This window comes from Cheilinus undulatus, linkage group 13 (genome assembly GCF_018320785.1).
Source record: "Cheilinus undulatus linkage group 13, ASM1832078v1, whole genome shotgun sequence".
Taxonomy (NCBI): Eukaryota; Metazoa; Chordata; class Actinopteri; order Labriformes; family Labridae; genus Cheilinus; species Cheilinus undulatus.
Genome location: NC_054877.1, coordinates 28,737,848 through 28,754,352, shown reverse-complemented (window position 1 = coordinate 28,754,352; position 16,505 = coordinate 28,737,848). Strand labels below are relative to the sequence as shown.

The 16,505-nt window shown below is 38.4% G+C and overlaps 1 protein-coding gene across 5 annotated transcripts in view; it reads left to right on the top strand.

Moving 5' to 3' along the window:
• LOC121519726 (neurocan core protein-like) overlaps positions 1-16,505 on the top strand; it is an 89,256-nt gene that overhangs the window by 22,320 nt on the left and 50,431 nt on the right. For all 5 annotated transcript variants that reach the window (XM_041802567.1, XM_041802566.1, XM_041802565.1 and 2 more), the window contains exons 2-5: positions 2,953-3,032; positions 11,264-11,470; positions 13,857-14,039; positions 14,575-14,749. In XM_041802567.1, the coding sequence (XP_041658501.1) occupies positions 2,960-3,032; positions 11,264-11,470; positions 13,857-14,039; positions 14,575-14,749 (638 nt within the window). In that variant the 5' untranslated portion in view covers positions 2,953-2,959. The remainder of the gene's footprint in view (positions 1-2,952; positions 3,033-11,263; positions 11,471-13,856; positions 14,040-14,574; positions 14,750-16,505) is intronic.

Below are 16,505 nucleotides of genomic sequence, written 5' to 3'. Positions count from 1 at the left end.
CCAGGCGATACATAAACTGAGCTCATATATAGCAGTCTGCTAGTCATTGTATTTTAAAAACCAGTACTACTAGTTTGTGATGATTTAACTGTTGCCTATCCAGCAAGTTAAATATTGTTTCATTAAACAGCAGCTCTTCACAAATATTTCACACTTTCCCTATTTCTGAAACAGATCTTAGACATAGGCAGTGTTGGGGTAACCAGCAACAAACTCATCTGTTAAAGTACTCAGATTACTGTTCTGTTGTAATGAGTAACAGAACAGGTTTGTTTTGCAAATCCCCAAAGCTTGTGCACAGTTTCTGTTTCTCTCCTACCTATTGGCATGTGGCAGATAGGTAGTTATATTTGTGACGAGTACCTTGATGCCAGTGGGAAGTAAACACAGCTGTGTCGATACATGCAAATGGCTAGCTGATTAAGCTGGGCAGAGAGGGTGGCATCATACTGTGGAATTTGTGGAGTTATCCCCATTATGCTGAATTTTTGGACAAGGGCAAAAACATCATAACAGACTTTAAGTTCCAAACCTCTTGTTGTATTGTCTGCTGTGCCTTCAAGCCCTCTCAATAAGGCACTCAGGAATGCGCACATCCTGCATGAAATTGGTTATTCCTGTATTATTTGGTTATTTGTTATTATTTGGTTATTCTGTCCATACATACAAAAGCAGACATTTCAGCTGGCTGCATGGCATTTTTATAACTGACACCCGGAATGAGTAGTTAAAGAGTTTGCATTTTTTGTAATGCAAAAGTACTTTAAAGGGATACTTCAACATTTTGGCAAACTCATCCTTTGCCACAATTCCTATAGTCTTAGTAATAGGTTCGTTAACTTTAGTTGTCGGTGCAAGCTATTTTTAGATCGCTGCTGCCGAGTTCGGACTTGCTGTGCCCACTCAATGTAAGCAGACGGTATTCTGGCTTTCCCTCATTAAACTCATTAAATACACAATCCAACAACTCCAAAACGCTCTTGTGGACAAGTTGTGACCTGCACATTCACCATGCTATGAAACAATAACGCATAATTATGTAACATTACAATGCATGAAGCAAATACTCGGAACTATTTATGAGGAACTAGCCATGTCTGGAGTGTAGTTCCGGCTTTGCATTCAGCTTTAAAACATCTCCATCTCATAATGTTCCATGATTATTTCATAGCGTGGTGAATGTACAGGTCACAACTTGTCCACGAGAGCAGTTTGAAGTTGTTGGATTGTGTATTTGATGAGTTTGATGAGAGAAAGCTGGAATACCATCTGCTTACATTGAGTTGGCACAGCAGGTCCAAACTCGGCAGTGGCGATCTAAAAATAGCTTGCACCGACAACTGAAGGTAACAAACCTATTACTAAGACTATAGGAATTATGGCAATGGACGAATTTGCCAAAATGTTGAAGTATCCCTTTAATACTCTATTTTTCTCATTTGGTAATGTAGTAATGAAATGAGTTACTTTTCTCAGTATCTAACACAGAAAAGATATTAGTTTTTGGGGCAAATATCGATACAGATTATTAGTAGTGCATGAAACCGATAAGTGATGTTTGAAATCCCTACTCATTTGTTATGACAAACAAAATTTACTTATCGGGTAAACAAGCAAAACTGCATGTTAAAAAATTAAGGATAATAAATCATTTAGATCTAGCTAAGTCAACAAGAAAGATCGTACAGCGCAACACCATAGCAACAGAGAACAGGAAGTGATGCCATACGCTCACTGTGTCAATGTCACCCAGGCCACAGTGTTGATTGGCTGGTAGTTGAGAACTTAAACAAAACAGAGGTGGAAACAACCTACAATAGACCTTGTAATTAATTCTATCAATTATCTGTGAAAATAAAATACAGATACTGATTAACGGTTAAATGCCGAACATCATCATCAATAATTGGCCAGGCTAGTAATTGGTCAGCCTTTAAACCCTTCACAACATCGGACATAGGTAAATGATTTCTAATTTATAAAATCTAACCAGAGTTGACATCATCTGATTAGTGGCTGTCTAACCTTTTTATCAACCATCTACTATTACAGTCAGCAGGCAGCATAATACTGCAGTCATGGCGGCTGGCAACGATGGCAACACCCCACAGATGAGCCATATGATTCCTCCGTAGGTTTGACAATAAACACAGTATAGTTGTTAGATGTAGGCCACACCTCAATAACATGTGACATTCAATGCTGCAAAAATGCTACAAATGCACAGAGATCTAAGAGTGGTTACTAGCCATAACTGAATTTTCAGGTGTGATGTTCTCTGTGTTTTACATCGCCTGACCCTAAAATTGATTTGAAAATCAGTTTAATTTTTCCCCTCTAAATACAGAGATTAATCAAATGGTAGCAGTTACCTCAAGTCTAATGTGACTGCTTCAAAATTGTGAAAGCATGGATAATTTTATGCTTATGCCTTTTTCCAACAAGTAAAATGTACTCAAGCTGAGTGAAAAGGCATTATATGTTAACACAAAATATTCATTTTTACTTACTGCAAAAAAATGTAGACTTTTACTGTGTAATTATACAAGTATAAATGTAATGATAGTGAAATAGCATACTGTAATAATAATTAAAGCGGCTAAAATTGTGCAGCTATACCGCACACAGTATTTGAAGAAAGAACTGTTTGTCTTCAGGGTTAAAACATGCCTACACTCATAGCTGCACACTTCTGTATTTACTGAAATCCCTCTTTGTTAACATTTGTTTACATTTAGGAGGATGGAAACACTGAAAACAAATAGCTGCAGGGTTGCTGGAATAAAAACTCAGATTCATGGTACATAAAAAACAAAAGTGTTTCTGTCTGCTAAACTGTGTTTTATGCATGCATGAATGTTATATTTAACCTCTGGCTGTGTTAAACACTATTTTGTTGTGTTTGTCTTCGGGCCCAGCCTCACTGCTCTGTCTGCCTCTCCCTCTCTGTAGGTCCAGGATGGCGCTCGCTTTGTGTACAGCTGGGAGGCAGATCCTCTTTGCCCTGATGCTGCTGCTCTATTTAGGCTCGGGTAAGTTCTCAGTCTTGCACCTGCAGTATTTAGTTTCCTCTAACTGACTGCAGACATTAACATGCGTCTTCTGAGCTAAAATAAAATATCATGTCTGTGCTCACATACAGAAAAACAAAAAGACTGGTGAAAGGAAAAGAGGGAGCAGCAAAAAGAAAATACAGGAAGAAAAGTTCCCACATTAATTTTTCAACACACATAAATCCACAGGACAGGTCTGTGCTAATTTCAGTGTTGCAAATGAGAGCTGACATGCTGAGGATGTTTGCAGACATGCACTGTGGGATTGAGCTGGAATACCTCCAAACCCATTTATGCAAGTTTAGTCCACCATCTGTTCCATTACTGCGACGCATAAAATTCACAATTATGGTACAAAAAGACAAAACATCTCAGAGCTGCAGGTCCCCTGAGGATAGTATCGTAGGTTTGAGGTGCCACATGCAGCCTGTAAAGATGAGTTCATTTCTCTAATTATGTTCCTTGTGGTTGGCAGCATGATGGTCGTCTAGATTTTCATTCAAATGATAAAATGCTTTGCTTTTCCCAAAATGAAAACATTATTTAAATCATTAAAATGCTATCAGAGCATACAGTTAAACATTCAATCATGATGACGTCCAGTTTTGTGGCACTGAGATCCAAAAACACACAAAATCTGCACACAAAATTAACAGAATAAGGTAGTAACCTGTTATTACTTCCCAATTAAACAACAAGATATTTCTGTTTAAAAAAATGATATTTTGACTGATTTACTTATAGGTCAGTAATTCCAGACTTAATCATGGCAAAGTTGCCCCTAAGCAGTAAATAAAGCACCAGTACAATCTTTCTCAACCCATGCAGGACATCTGGATAACAAAGTTTACTGCAGGAGATAGTAAATAGTGCACATTCAACATCTCTGTACCGCTCTATTGTTTACATCATGCTCTGTCATCTAACAAGAGAGAGTGTGAAGCTAAAAGCTTTTGTGTAGGAGGTAAACATCTTTCACCTTGTTGACTTTTGGTGATCATATCACGACTCTATTACACATCACTAGAAAAATTCTGTTTAAATACTCTGTCACACTGTTTTTCCTTCCCTCAATTTCTGAGGCGGAAAAGATCTGCAACCAAATATTTAACAAAAAGTGCTACAAAAGATAGAATCTGTTTTCCTATTCTGCTGAAGCCCCATTTAAATTGTGTTTAACTGAGTAGACTAGAGAAATTGCCTAGAAAACAGTCAAATTCATCACAGGGCATTTGTCAGCAGATATAATATAAGTCTGCTGTGTAGAGCGTGGCTAACAATAGCAGCTAGCTCCACCAGCAGATTAATATCATGCTTTGATATGTGGCCTCTTTTCAGTTTTACATAAGTACAACCCTCCAAAGCCTACATAAACCTTTATTTCCACTTTCTAGTTAAAAAGTCTATCATTCCGCGCTGTTCCTGTGACATTCTATCTGCTAAGATTCTCGTATTTATGTCTGGTAAAGTGCCAGGGAAAGTTCTGACAGGAGGGCAGTGGCCATTGACTGAAGCTACAGCGGCTACTAGTGGTGGAAGGGTTCATTAAAGTTTTAAAAGAGCATTTGACTGGGATTTCAGGACTGTGCTTACAAAAAATGATAGGTAATTACTATAACCAAGGGAAAAAAAGGGAAAGTTTGGATAATTTAATCCAATTTTAAAGCCTTTAAATATGACAACCGTATGCTTTAATGATTATTCAGAGTCCAAATCCAATAGTTTCAGAGTGTAGCTTAAAATTATAAAACCTACAGATTTTTAGGTGTATTTCTGTTTAGACTATCTCAGTCAAACTAGGCAAATGTCCCCATTTTGGCCCCGTATGTATGCTTGTATTTTAACCTTGTTAAATCAGTTGATTCTCAACTTTTAAATCATCGTTAATTTGCTGGTGAATGTGTGAAAAATCCTTTTACAGGCAAGCAGACTACATCTCCTATTGTTACAGAGCGGTCACTAGCTTAAAGTCAGTAGAAACACGGTCTAACATCTGACCGCTATAATCCTCTCTAGTTCTGACCCAAAGACACAGAGCTTTCTTTTACTCTCCCTTGTCAATAAAGGATAAAAATCCATGTGATAAATTATGGCTTCTTAATGATTTGCTTAAAATGCAATGCAATAGCATTTAATCGCTATGCTACCTCTGTCTCCCTCTTGACCGCCATTCAAACACAGAGCTTGCTTTCAGCCAGACGGGAGCATGGGCACTCTGGAGAGCGAGAAGTGATGTTACTCTGTTTTTATCAATAGCCTAAGGATGAACATTTAAAGGAGACTTTACATTGTGTGCAGGACAATTAAGCTTGTAATAAAATATTTTCCGAGGTCATTGTTCAATGAATCCCGTATCCAGCACTCTGACCGATCAGGATAATCCTGAATCTTTGGGTCAACATCATCCTAGTCCTACTCAAAAAGCCAGGATACAATCACCTGATCACATGAGGATATAGTTTGATGAATTCTGTCATAAGTTGTGGTCTTAAACCCAGACTAAACACTGTGTTAAACCTGTTAACTATTAACTTCCATTCATCCATTTTCTACACTGCTTATCCTGTAGCAATTTAAGTGTCATTTGACCAATCAGTGATAAGCATTTCTTGATAGAATGTTTGTTACAGTACTGCAGTTAGTACCAAACTATGTCACAGACTACAGCTGAAAATAACTTAAGTAAACAGCCAATAGTCCATAAACTGTAAGAAAACCTGTGAGTATTTTATCAGGTGATAACTAAAGCCTTCACCTTAGAATCAGTACAAAAACCTCAGCTGTAACTCTAAGTGGTGGAATAGTCAATAATATAAGGCCATTTTATGTCACTGATGGTTGACATTATCTCCACACGCTGAAAACATAAATGCGATTCCCAAGATGCTTTTACAAATCTGAGAACTCACTGCAGACACCAAACAGCAGCTGAGTTATCCCACCGGTCAAACACAATCACCATGGCAACTTTAGGCAGCTTTAAAATTTCAACTGGAATTGAAGCTGAAGTTACAACTGACTCAGAGGGTGCAACACTTTCAATGCCCCTAGAGTGTAAACTTTAAAATTCTCATTAGAACTAGGTTACTGTACTTTTGAACATTACTTTTACCAACACACAGCTGGGCCCTGTATGTGTTATTGATTATAATGTGATTCCAATTTTGCCTTGTAGCCATTGGCAGTATAGTGGTTAAAATTTCTATCGCCGTGAAAAAAAATCCCCCTAGACCACCATCAAAACAGAGACTGCTTTAAAACTGGTGACAGGGTGGGCCGCTGATGGCTTGGTGCTTAGGTTGCACCATATGGAGGATATAGTCCTCCAAGCTGGCGGCCTGGGTTCAAATCCAGCCTTTGGCTTTCATGTCATTTTCTACTCTCTCTCCTGATTCTCTGCTCTATCTTCTATCCAATCTAAATTAAGGCTAAAAGCACAACAATAAATCTTAAATATACTGTTGACAGGACACCTTAAACTGAAAGTATGGGCAGTTATGAGTACATCAGGGTTTTTTTAACAGGCTTTTACCCACTCCAGAAAAGTGCTTGAACAATATAGCTTCATCTAAGCATATGTGCCAGGAATTCTTGTTACAAGCTGATTACAAACAGACAAAACTGGATCCAAATGCAGACACCAAAAGTACAGGCAGGCAGGATGATACAGCAAACTGAATAATATTTGATAACAAAAGAGCAACACCTAAAAAGTCCAGAAAAGACAGGAAGGGAACAAAAGATCCAGGATACAAATCAGAGCCAAAGAACGATGAACAGACTGCTCATTGATGAACATTTTTCCTCACATCATTTGTTCTCATTATTATAATAAATGAAAGTTAGAAAGCAAAACAACACTCTGCTCAACTGTCAATGATGTTGACTGGCAAGTGATGTTGAAACACAACAAATCAATAATCAAATTCATTTGAAACCCTCTAAAAAACATTTTTTATTTATATGATCTTTTCAAAGTTGCTGTCCTAACAGACATTTTGAATTGAAATGACAAAAATATGACATTTTTGAACCAGACACTTGAACTCGGTAATTTTATAGGCTCAAAGTTAAACAGTCCTTGCATTTATAAAACAAAGCAAGGGAATAGGATATTTTTCAATTTTGTCAGATAATTAAAACAAAATAATCATATTTATTCATAATCTGACTTCAAGGGGTGAAGTCAGTGTGAGCCAGAACCAACCAAGACCCCCTGCAATTTGATGGTCTCCCCCAAATCCTTAAAATGATTGGGTTTTTTGCCTTGTTGGCCAACAACTAGCCATTTAAGCATACCCAATCACTGAGCATTTCTTAACCTACATTACATTGGTTATGCTGACTTTAATATCCTTAAGGTGAGGTATATGAAAGCACCCCCACCATCCTTATATATTTCTGCATGTGGCCCTCAATGGAAAAAGTTTTGACATCCCTGTTTTGCTGTGCATGTATATGAAACAAAATGTACATTAAAATGACTTGTAATAAAATGTTACTGATAGCCCAGTATTGTGCTACATATCCTGTTGTGTTTTGACTGTATCATCCTTAATAACTTGTTGTTCAGGAAGCTTTTATTAGCACGTCTGTGTTATGTATTTTTGGCAATAAAACCAAAAAACTTTGCTTTAAGTCTATTTTTGGCTTGAAATGATCAAATCCAGTTTGCAGATTCAGTTTAAGGACATGATATCTGCCTTGAAAGTCTCCTTGCAGCTCATTGGTCTGTGGAGGAGGACTGACAGGAATAAGAGATGGCATCTGTTAATGATCGAGAGTGTCCTTTCATGTCACTCCCAGCTTCCTCTTCCTCTTTTTCGACTCTTTTTCTTTTGTTCCATCTGTCACCGCCACGCTACAAGGTACACTTGTCATCTAATGACAAACTCCTCACTCAATTTCCTCCTTTCAGCTCCTTCAATTTCCCCTTCTCCTCCATCTTTACCTCTGCTTTCCTCTCTCTCTCCCCTCCCTTCCTCTTCTCCTCACTCCCTCTCTTCCATCTTCCTGGTCATTGTGATTCTGTGATTACATCTGATATTTTGGGGGGGAAGGCGGCGGGGGCGTTCTTCAGCACCGAGAGATGCTCTCAGGGGGTTCAGCCTGTGAAAGCTGGCCAATCTAAATGCAGATGGAAATATCTTTTGGTGATTCAATTTCAGCATGTGCATTATTCCAAATAAGGCTTTGTTTTTTAGCACAGGCTCTCTTGTTACGCTCATTTAGTTTTAAACAAATTGACTAACACTGAGGATTTCCAGAAGAGAGGACGGGAGAAGAAAACCAATGCAAAAAAATGCTTCAGTAAATAGTTTTAAGCCTATTAAATCTTTATAAAGATGTCTTCTGCCTTTTTGTAACTGTGTTGACAGTCCTTGATTTTGTGAGCAGAAATAGCTCATGAACTTACCATGAATTATTAATGAGTGTACGGTGGATATGTTTAAAACCTTTGCCTTTGTTTTTCTCTTTCCAGATTCAAAGGAAAATAAAAATAAAGTATCTAAAGATCCTTCATCTAGCTGTTTCTGTAGATTCCAACATTTCAGTCATATCCCATAATCTTTAAAGCTGCATCTTTGTAACGATGACACAGTTTTCAGTACACTGTAGAAACACATTTAAAATCTACTTTTAAAAGTCTTCAGTCTTTCAGAAAAACTTCTTCATCCTTTGTTACATATATTAAAAATGTCCCCGTAGGGTATGTTACACTGAGATACACAGAGGATAGAGCCACAGGGAGATGGGAGTTTGTTGGTTAGAGGATAATGTCTATACAGGTGATCCTGTTGTCATGGTTACATTGAACCGGTATGTCATGGCAACCAGGCTGAGTGAATAGCTGTTATCAATCTGCAGAACCATGGACTCCTACAGTGACAATGCCTTTACATTGATGCTCTTCTTGCATGAAATCAATTTGAGTTAGTTTCAGTGAAAGCCACAATCCCTTTTAAAACACAAAGGGAGAAAAAAGTCAAAAAATCACAGCAGTAGAAATATGACGTTGAAGGTTATGTGTGACTTCATACATATGCAAGGACATGAGATCCCTCTAGTGTATTTTCTTATCTGAATTGTGTGAAAAAAGATGTTAAATTACAAATAAGCTGATGTACAGGCTGAACTTTCTCTATATACCCAGTGCTGGTAACTGATAAATGCTGTATTATATTAACCCTTTAAAGAGTAACTAACCCCCAGAGTTTCAGCTGAGGGAGCATCAACCCTGCAATTTAAAAAAATGCCTTTAGAAGGTAATGGATAGGGCTGTGAGGGAGGTAGGAGTAGCCCACTCCCTCCTTCCTGCTGTCCCTTATCAGCTACAACATCATTTAGTCTTTTCAGATTCTGTATGCAAATATTGTGTAATAGGACTATGTGCAATCATACCAGCACTTTGAATAAACAGGCCAAGGCCAAACTTTCAATTTTCACAAGCACATTGTATTCATGTGAAATACACCAGCACGTCAGCACTAAAGCACTTTAACATCTGCACATTTTGCTAATGAGACACAAGTTCATGCATTATCGACCTTGTTTGATGAAAAATATGGTTTATCATTGATCACCGTCATTTGCACTGCATTTCCCACAATCCTTGAGTGTCACAGTGGCATCTCTGATAAACTAACCCTATCTTTATAGCTACAAAGCTTCCACATTGTGCTCCCTCCTGCTGGTGCCTGTGAATTTAACCATGAAAGACAGTTTTAATGGCCAAACAAAGACAACTGACCATATGAAAGACATACATTGGAATATCATCAGCCTTGTTTTAAGAAAAACAAGGTTTATTCGTTATTTTAGTCAACAGCACCACATTTCCTACAATTCTATGTTGTCACAAAAACATCTCTGACTGGTTGATCCCGCCTCTATGCGCAATACTTTTGTGTTTTTGTCTGGTTCTGCCTCTACTAGTGAATTTAACAATCAATTTTAACAAAAGATAATTTGCATGGGAAACAAAGATACACTATACTTGGCCACACCTGTCAGTTATTGCATTCAGGTGATTCAATCAGACCAGTTTCCACAAGTGTATAGGATCAAGCACCTAACCATGTAGCCTCACTTGCAAAAATGTTGCAATACAAAATAAAGAGCTCAACTACTTCAATTGCAATAAGACAGTTTGTGAAATTTCATTCCTGCTGGATATTCAATAGTCAACTGTAAGTGATGTCAGAATGTGGAAGCATTTAGGAACAACAGCAACTAAGCCACAAAGCGGAAGACCACGTACAAATCACAGAGCAGGCTCAATGACTGCTTAGATGCATGGTGCGTAGAAGTCGCCAACACTGCTGATTCCATAGCTGAACTTCCTCTGGTATTAATGTATTAATGTGTAGGAGATTCATTGGATGGGTTGCCATGGCTAAGCTGCCGCATGCAAGCCTCACATCACTAAGACTAAGTGTCGGATGGAGCGGTGTAAAGCACGCTGACACTGGACTGTGAGGCAGTGGAAAAGTGTTCTCTGGAGTGACAAATCACACTTATTTGTTTGGCAGTCAGATGGGCGAGTCTGGGTTTGGTCCATGCAGGGAAAATACCTGCCTGACTACATTTTGCCAATAGTCAGGTTTGGTGTAGGAGGGATAACAGCATTGGGCTATTGTTTACAGGGTTTGGGCTAGGCCTCTTAAATCATCTTAACGTTCAGCATACCAAGGCATTTTGGACATGTATTTAGATATAATGTTATTACAGTCTCTGTTGGTGTAATGTAAATGTAAATTTCAGCTTCTTGCTGCCATATATGAATTTAATGGTTGTGGAAGAAGTGGGCAGTAACTATTGAGCTCTGTGTTGACAACAGATGGCGCCACATACTTCACAGGGTACCAGATCAGCCAGTAGAAATTAAAAAAAAAATCAGTTGCATCTGTAGAGGGCTGTTGTTATGCACTTTTTTAAATCACAAAATGTAGAATTGAAACACTTTGTGCTTAAATGTCAAAATTTCAACCTTAACTGATCAACATTACTACTTAATCCCCTCATATACCCGTCCTTGTCCAAAAAAAATAGTCCTAGGATTTAGCGACTCTCTAATCATGAGCAGACTCATTCATTTCATGAGATACTTCCCTGCTGATTTTTTGTCTTCTCCTGCTTGTGAATTGTCCCTCTACCTTGTTTGATTGCTTTGTTTCATGGGTTTCTTTTGTCTTGCTTGTCCTTTGTAGGTGCAGCCTCCTCCATAGTCAACATGCGTAGGATCACCCATCCAACAGTACAACAATCACTGGCAGGCAAAGCTGTCCTCCCCTGTGTGTTCACCCTCCAGACCGCCTCCTCCAGCCAGCCTCCCCACCTCCTGTGGACCCATACCAGGCCAGCAGCAGCAGGTGGACAGGGCGCCGCTCCCGAGCATATTGTACTCTCTGCTAAAGGTAAAACAAAGACAGTGGTCTGGTCAGAGAGACATGAAATGACCTACTTTTTTAGACTTTAGTAGGAAAAAAACAGGTATGACTGGGGAGAACCTTTAAATTAGTACTAATCAAATATGGATCAAATGACTGTTTAAGTAAAAAAAGAATTATAATTACCATTCTCATCTTCTTATTCATGAATTAATCTGACGATCTCTCAAGTAAAACGGAAACAAAGGCTTTTAACAAGCTGACAAAAGCAGCTACTGGAATTAAGATGAGATAAATCTTCTTGGCAGTGGTTTTTCCATTGTAGCTAAAACGCTCCAAATCTCTCTGATTGAATGGATTTTAGCAAAGAAAGGAAAGGGTGCAGATTGAGTTATGCTGTGCAGAGCTTCTTTGAAAATTTGGTGTTTTCAGTTTGTTTACTGCCTAGAACTTAACCGTTTCTCTGTTTGGTCTCACTGGTATTTTTACCTTGTTTTCAGACGCTGCAGATGTTGTTTACAATAAAAATGGAAGCTTAAAAAACACTGCATTACCTACTCAGCACCAAACTATGTCATAAAGCAGGGAGAGTTTTGGCCGTGTGCTTACAGGACAATCCTCTCGTGAATACAGCTTTATCGGTTCTCTACAATGAAATGTTAATTCAATGCTACTAAGAGAGAAAGTCAGGTTAAAAAGTAGAAGAAGCATTTCTATATAGGGCGTGAGTGAAATTTATAAATGCTGGGGGTTTATATTAAGATGGACAGAACACCTCCAGGTCTTCATAGTGTTGAAAAGTGAAGCTGAAGTATAGTGGCCATCTTGTGCTGATGATCTCATTTGTAACCAGGCTGTCCAATAGTGACCTGCTGGTATACTGGTATTCGGCTTACACTTCCCCTGATAAAAACACACATTAACCTTCCAGATAAGAAAAAATGTTCTTTATAACATCTCAGAGGATAATTGCACAGGTAAATTGCAAGAGCTGCATTTGTCAACAGAAATGTCTGTCATGGCATTTGGCCTTTTTTGGCATAAAAAACACAAATTGAAATAAACTCTTGAGAAAAATACATACTTAGACACAAGTCATTTATCATTAATAACTTAAAGGTGCAGTGTGTAATATTTTGCCTAGTAGCATTTAGCTGAACAAACTTGGTAAAATAAAGCAAAACATTTCTAAGATGGTCTATCTAAATACGTGTTTAGTCATCTAAATTCAAAATTAGCTATTTTGAAAAAAAAAAAAAAAAACTCAGAATAAACTTTTAATTCATACATAGGGAGGGTCCCCTCCATGGATGCCGCCATCTTGGATTTTTACATGTTTCGATGGTAACAGTGGAAAAAAGGGATAAATAAAGTTATTGTATTGTATTGTATTCACATTACAGATACACATTAAATTCAACTGGTTGCCACAGTTTCCAGCTGAGAAATGGAATCTAGAACCCCCTTCTAGATGTTGATATTCAGTTTTACAAACTGCACCTTTAAACTACCGAAACTATGTTTCAGAAATTCAATGTATATGTTGTAGAGATGCAACGGTATTGTAAAAACGAAGGAAAAAAAACAATCTAGCCTTAGCTCTGTCAGCCTGAGAAAACAGCAAGTGATGCCAGATGTTCACTGTCTCAGTGGTACCCAGGCTTAAGAGTTGATTGGCTAGTACTCACACAAAATCTAACCAATCAAATTGTGTTACATAAAGGACATTTGTTGAGACTGTGGATAGTGAGAATAAATAAAATAAAAATAATCACTCAGGCCAATTATTGGTCAACCCCTAGTCCATCCAGTGGGGATGTAGCGGTATCTAAATCTCATGGTACGCTAATACCTCGGTAAGAAGTCCATGGTACTGTATTTATCAAGATATCAAAAAACCCTAAACAACAAATGAAGACTTGGAATAAAAGTCAAACAACAGTTGCATTTGTAATATTACAATATGCCAAAAAGTGCTTTGTGGTATGCATTAGGTTTAGAAATATATACTTTGGTTCCAGCATTTAATTACCCTTTAAACCCTTTAGATTGTACACGGTAATCTTTGTCCTTTACCGTGCATGTTTTCATGCCTAGATCTAACTGGAGGGTTAATCTCATCTTCATGTTTTAAGAGCAGTTATTAAAGCTGTTTCTGGAGCCTTTACTTAACAACCTCATTTGTAATATCTATTTGTTATAGTTAATCCAAGCCCTTACTCATGAAAAAAAAAGTGTGTGTCCTTATAGGACAAAATCCCCTTCAGTAATGAAATACTGTGAAGACCCATACTGTATCTCTAAGCCTATAAGTTTCCTGTAAGTACACCTCTTCACTCATAAGTTATCTCTAAAATCTAAACTGCCTCTCTCAATGAAATGACCTCTCTCTCTTTTTCTCTCTTTGCCAAAGGTGATGTCATCCAGGTGAATAAGGCTTTCATCGGCCGTGTCACGCTGCCAGGATACACTGCCAACCCCCTGAATGCTACCATGGAGATCTCTAGTCTCCGTACCAACGACTCAGGCACTTATTACTGTCAGGTTGTCATGGGTAACGACTATGAGAGAGACACTGTGCCCCTGGTGGTCTCTGGTGAGTTCAGCCCCCACTGACTGAAAGTTAAAGCATGGGAATTGAAGAAATCCTTGCTCCAGTGTTGCTTCAGTCATAGAGTGGCTTTATATTCATCTTTCTGAGTTGATTATTTTTATTGTTTTGTTTGGACTTGTGTTCATGTGTGATAACTGCAGCTTTTTAACAGGGCCACCCCTTTCAGTTCTCTTATTGAATTTAACATTCATAACATTGATTCCCCATATCAACATCTCAGTGACTTAATTATTGTGTCCTGTTGCTCTCTGTGTTTGTGTCGTGTTTGTTATCTCGTTTTCCACTTGAGTTATTGTGTAATTGTTTTAATTGAAGTCTTTGGACTGAATACTAATTATTTTATGTGCTCCTCTGTGAAATTTCAGCTGAAACTCACACAATGTAAGATTGATTTGTTAGTGGGCACAATACCATGAGTATTGATTACATCCCACTGATTTATTGATTTAAAGTTCTGTTTTTGTTGGAAAATGTTAGAAATAAGTTCTTACCCTCCTCTCCATCTGTCTGTGTGTAGGTGTGGTGTTTCACTACCAGGCTGTTAGTGCCCGCTACGCCCTCTCGTTCACAGACGCTCAAAAAGCCTGTCAAGAGATGTCAGCTCAGATGGCCACGCCGGCCCAGCTGTGGGCGGCATATTATGATGACTTTTCCAGCTGTGCAGCCGGCTGGTTGGATGATCAGACTGTCCGGTAAGGAGACGTCCAATTACTTTTTTTTTGCTTGTAGTAAGAGCTGGTCGCCCAACCAAACTAAGCAATCAGGGGAAAAGGGCCTTAGTAAGAGATGGTCACTCTGGCTGAACTCCAGAGATCCTTTGTGAGGATGAGACAAAGATCCAGAGGAACAACCATCACTGCAACCCTCCACCTATCTGAGCTATATGGCAGAGTGTCTCTCCTCAGTGCAAAACACATGGAAGCCCACTTGCACCTTTAGGACTCTCATACTGTGAGAAACAAGACTAATTGGTTTGATTAAACCAAGATTGAACTATTTGGCCTCAATTCAAAACATCATGTCTGGAGGAATCCAGGCACTGCTCATCGCCTGTCCAATACCATCTCAACAGTGAAGCATGGGGGTGGCAGCATCATGCTGTGGGGGTATATTTTAGCAGCAGGGACTGGGAGACTGGTCAGGGTTGAGGGAAAGCTGAATGCAGCAAAGTACAGAGATATCCTCAATGAAAACCTGTTCTGCAGCGCTCAGGACATCTACCTGGGCCATAGGCTCACCTTCCAACATGACAATGACCCCAGGCAAGACAACAGAGGAGTGGCTTAGGGACAACTCTGTGAATGTCCTACAGTGGCCCAGCCGGAGCCCTGACTGGAACCCTTATGAACATCCCTCAATTGTTGCGTCATATTCAAATAGACTTGATGCTGTAAATGCTGCCAAAGATGCTTCAATTAAGTACTGTGTAAAGGGTCTGAAAATGTTCAAAAATTCTGTTTTCGGTTTGTCATTATGGAGAAGTGTAGATTAAGTGAAGAACCCAGGTAAAAGTGAAGGGGTCTGAATATTTTCTGAATGTGCTGTGTACAGGAATTAATCCATAAATGTCACCAAACTCCTGGACACTGTCTAACTTATACAAATTAATGTTGCCAATAAGGGCGGCACAATATTGTAATGTAACCTTTATTTTAATAGGAGCTTTTACAAACAAACACTTAGCAAAGGTCTGGATCTATCACAATAAATAGGAATATTTTGTAAATCAAAATCAGTTTTTCTCCATGCTCTCACACCATTCCTTGCAGAGCTCAAACTCAAGCTTGCTATTAGCAAACCTTTACAGTAACAGTTTCAAATTTTGTGAAAAAAATGCTGCATTTTTTGGATTCACAGGAAAGCTGTTGAACCGCTGTATTAAGCATTAGTTTATTTATTTACACTCCATGTCATCACAATATCCAAAATAGCCTAATACGTTACATTTTTCCTCATATAGTGCAGTCCTAAGATAGAAATTGGGCTTGAAGTTCAAAATAATCCAGTTATAACAGTAAGACTAAATACTAACTGATTATATCCCGGCCTTTAGAAACTCACTGCATTTGTTTGGAATCACTTCCTCTATGTTTCAATATTTATCACAGAAAGAAGAGATGTAATGTCAATTATTTTCTTATATCGCTCAGCCCCATTATTGAAAACATATTTGTGCAACTTCAACAGTATACAGGAGGCTAGCCTGCATTTTTTGATGACTGAGAACAAGACATCACCCAGTATGGGGTGCCTAGGACTACTCTCCAGTTGCATTGGCATGAAACTATCAGTAATGTTTGACTTTTACTAGGATCATGTCCAAGTTAAAATTCTACTATCATGATAACCCTTATTAAAAATATGAATGCAAATGTGATGTCTTTTTTTCTTATTTAAAGTTTTCATGCTTAGCACAAAGGCTAAAGAAAGTTAGCTTTTATCTTTTAT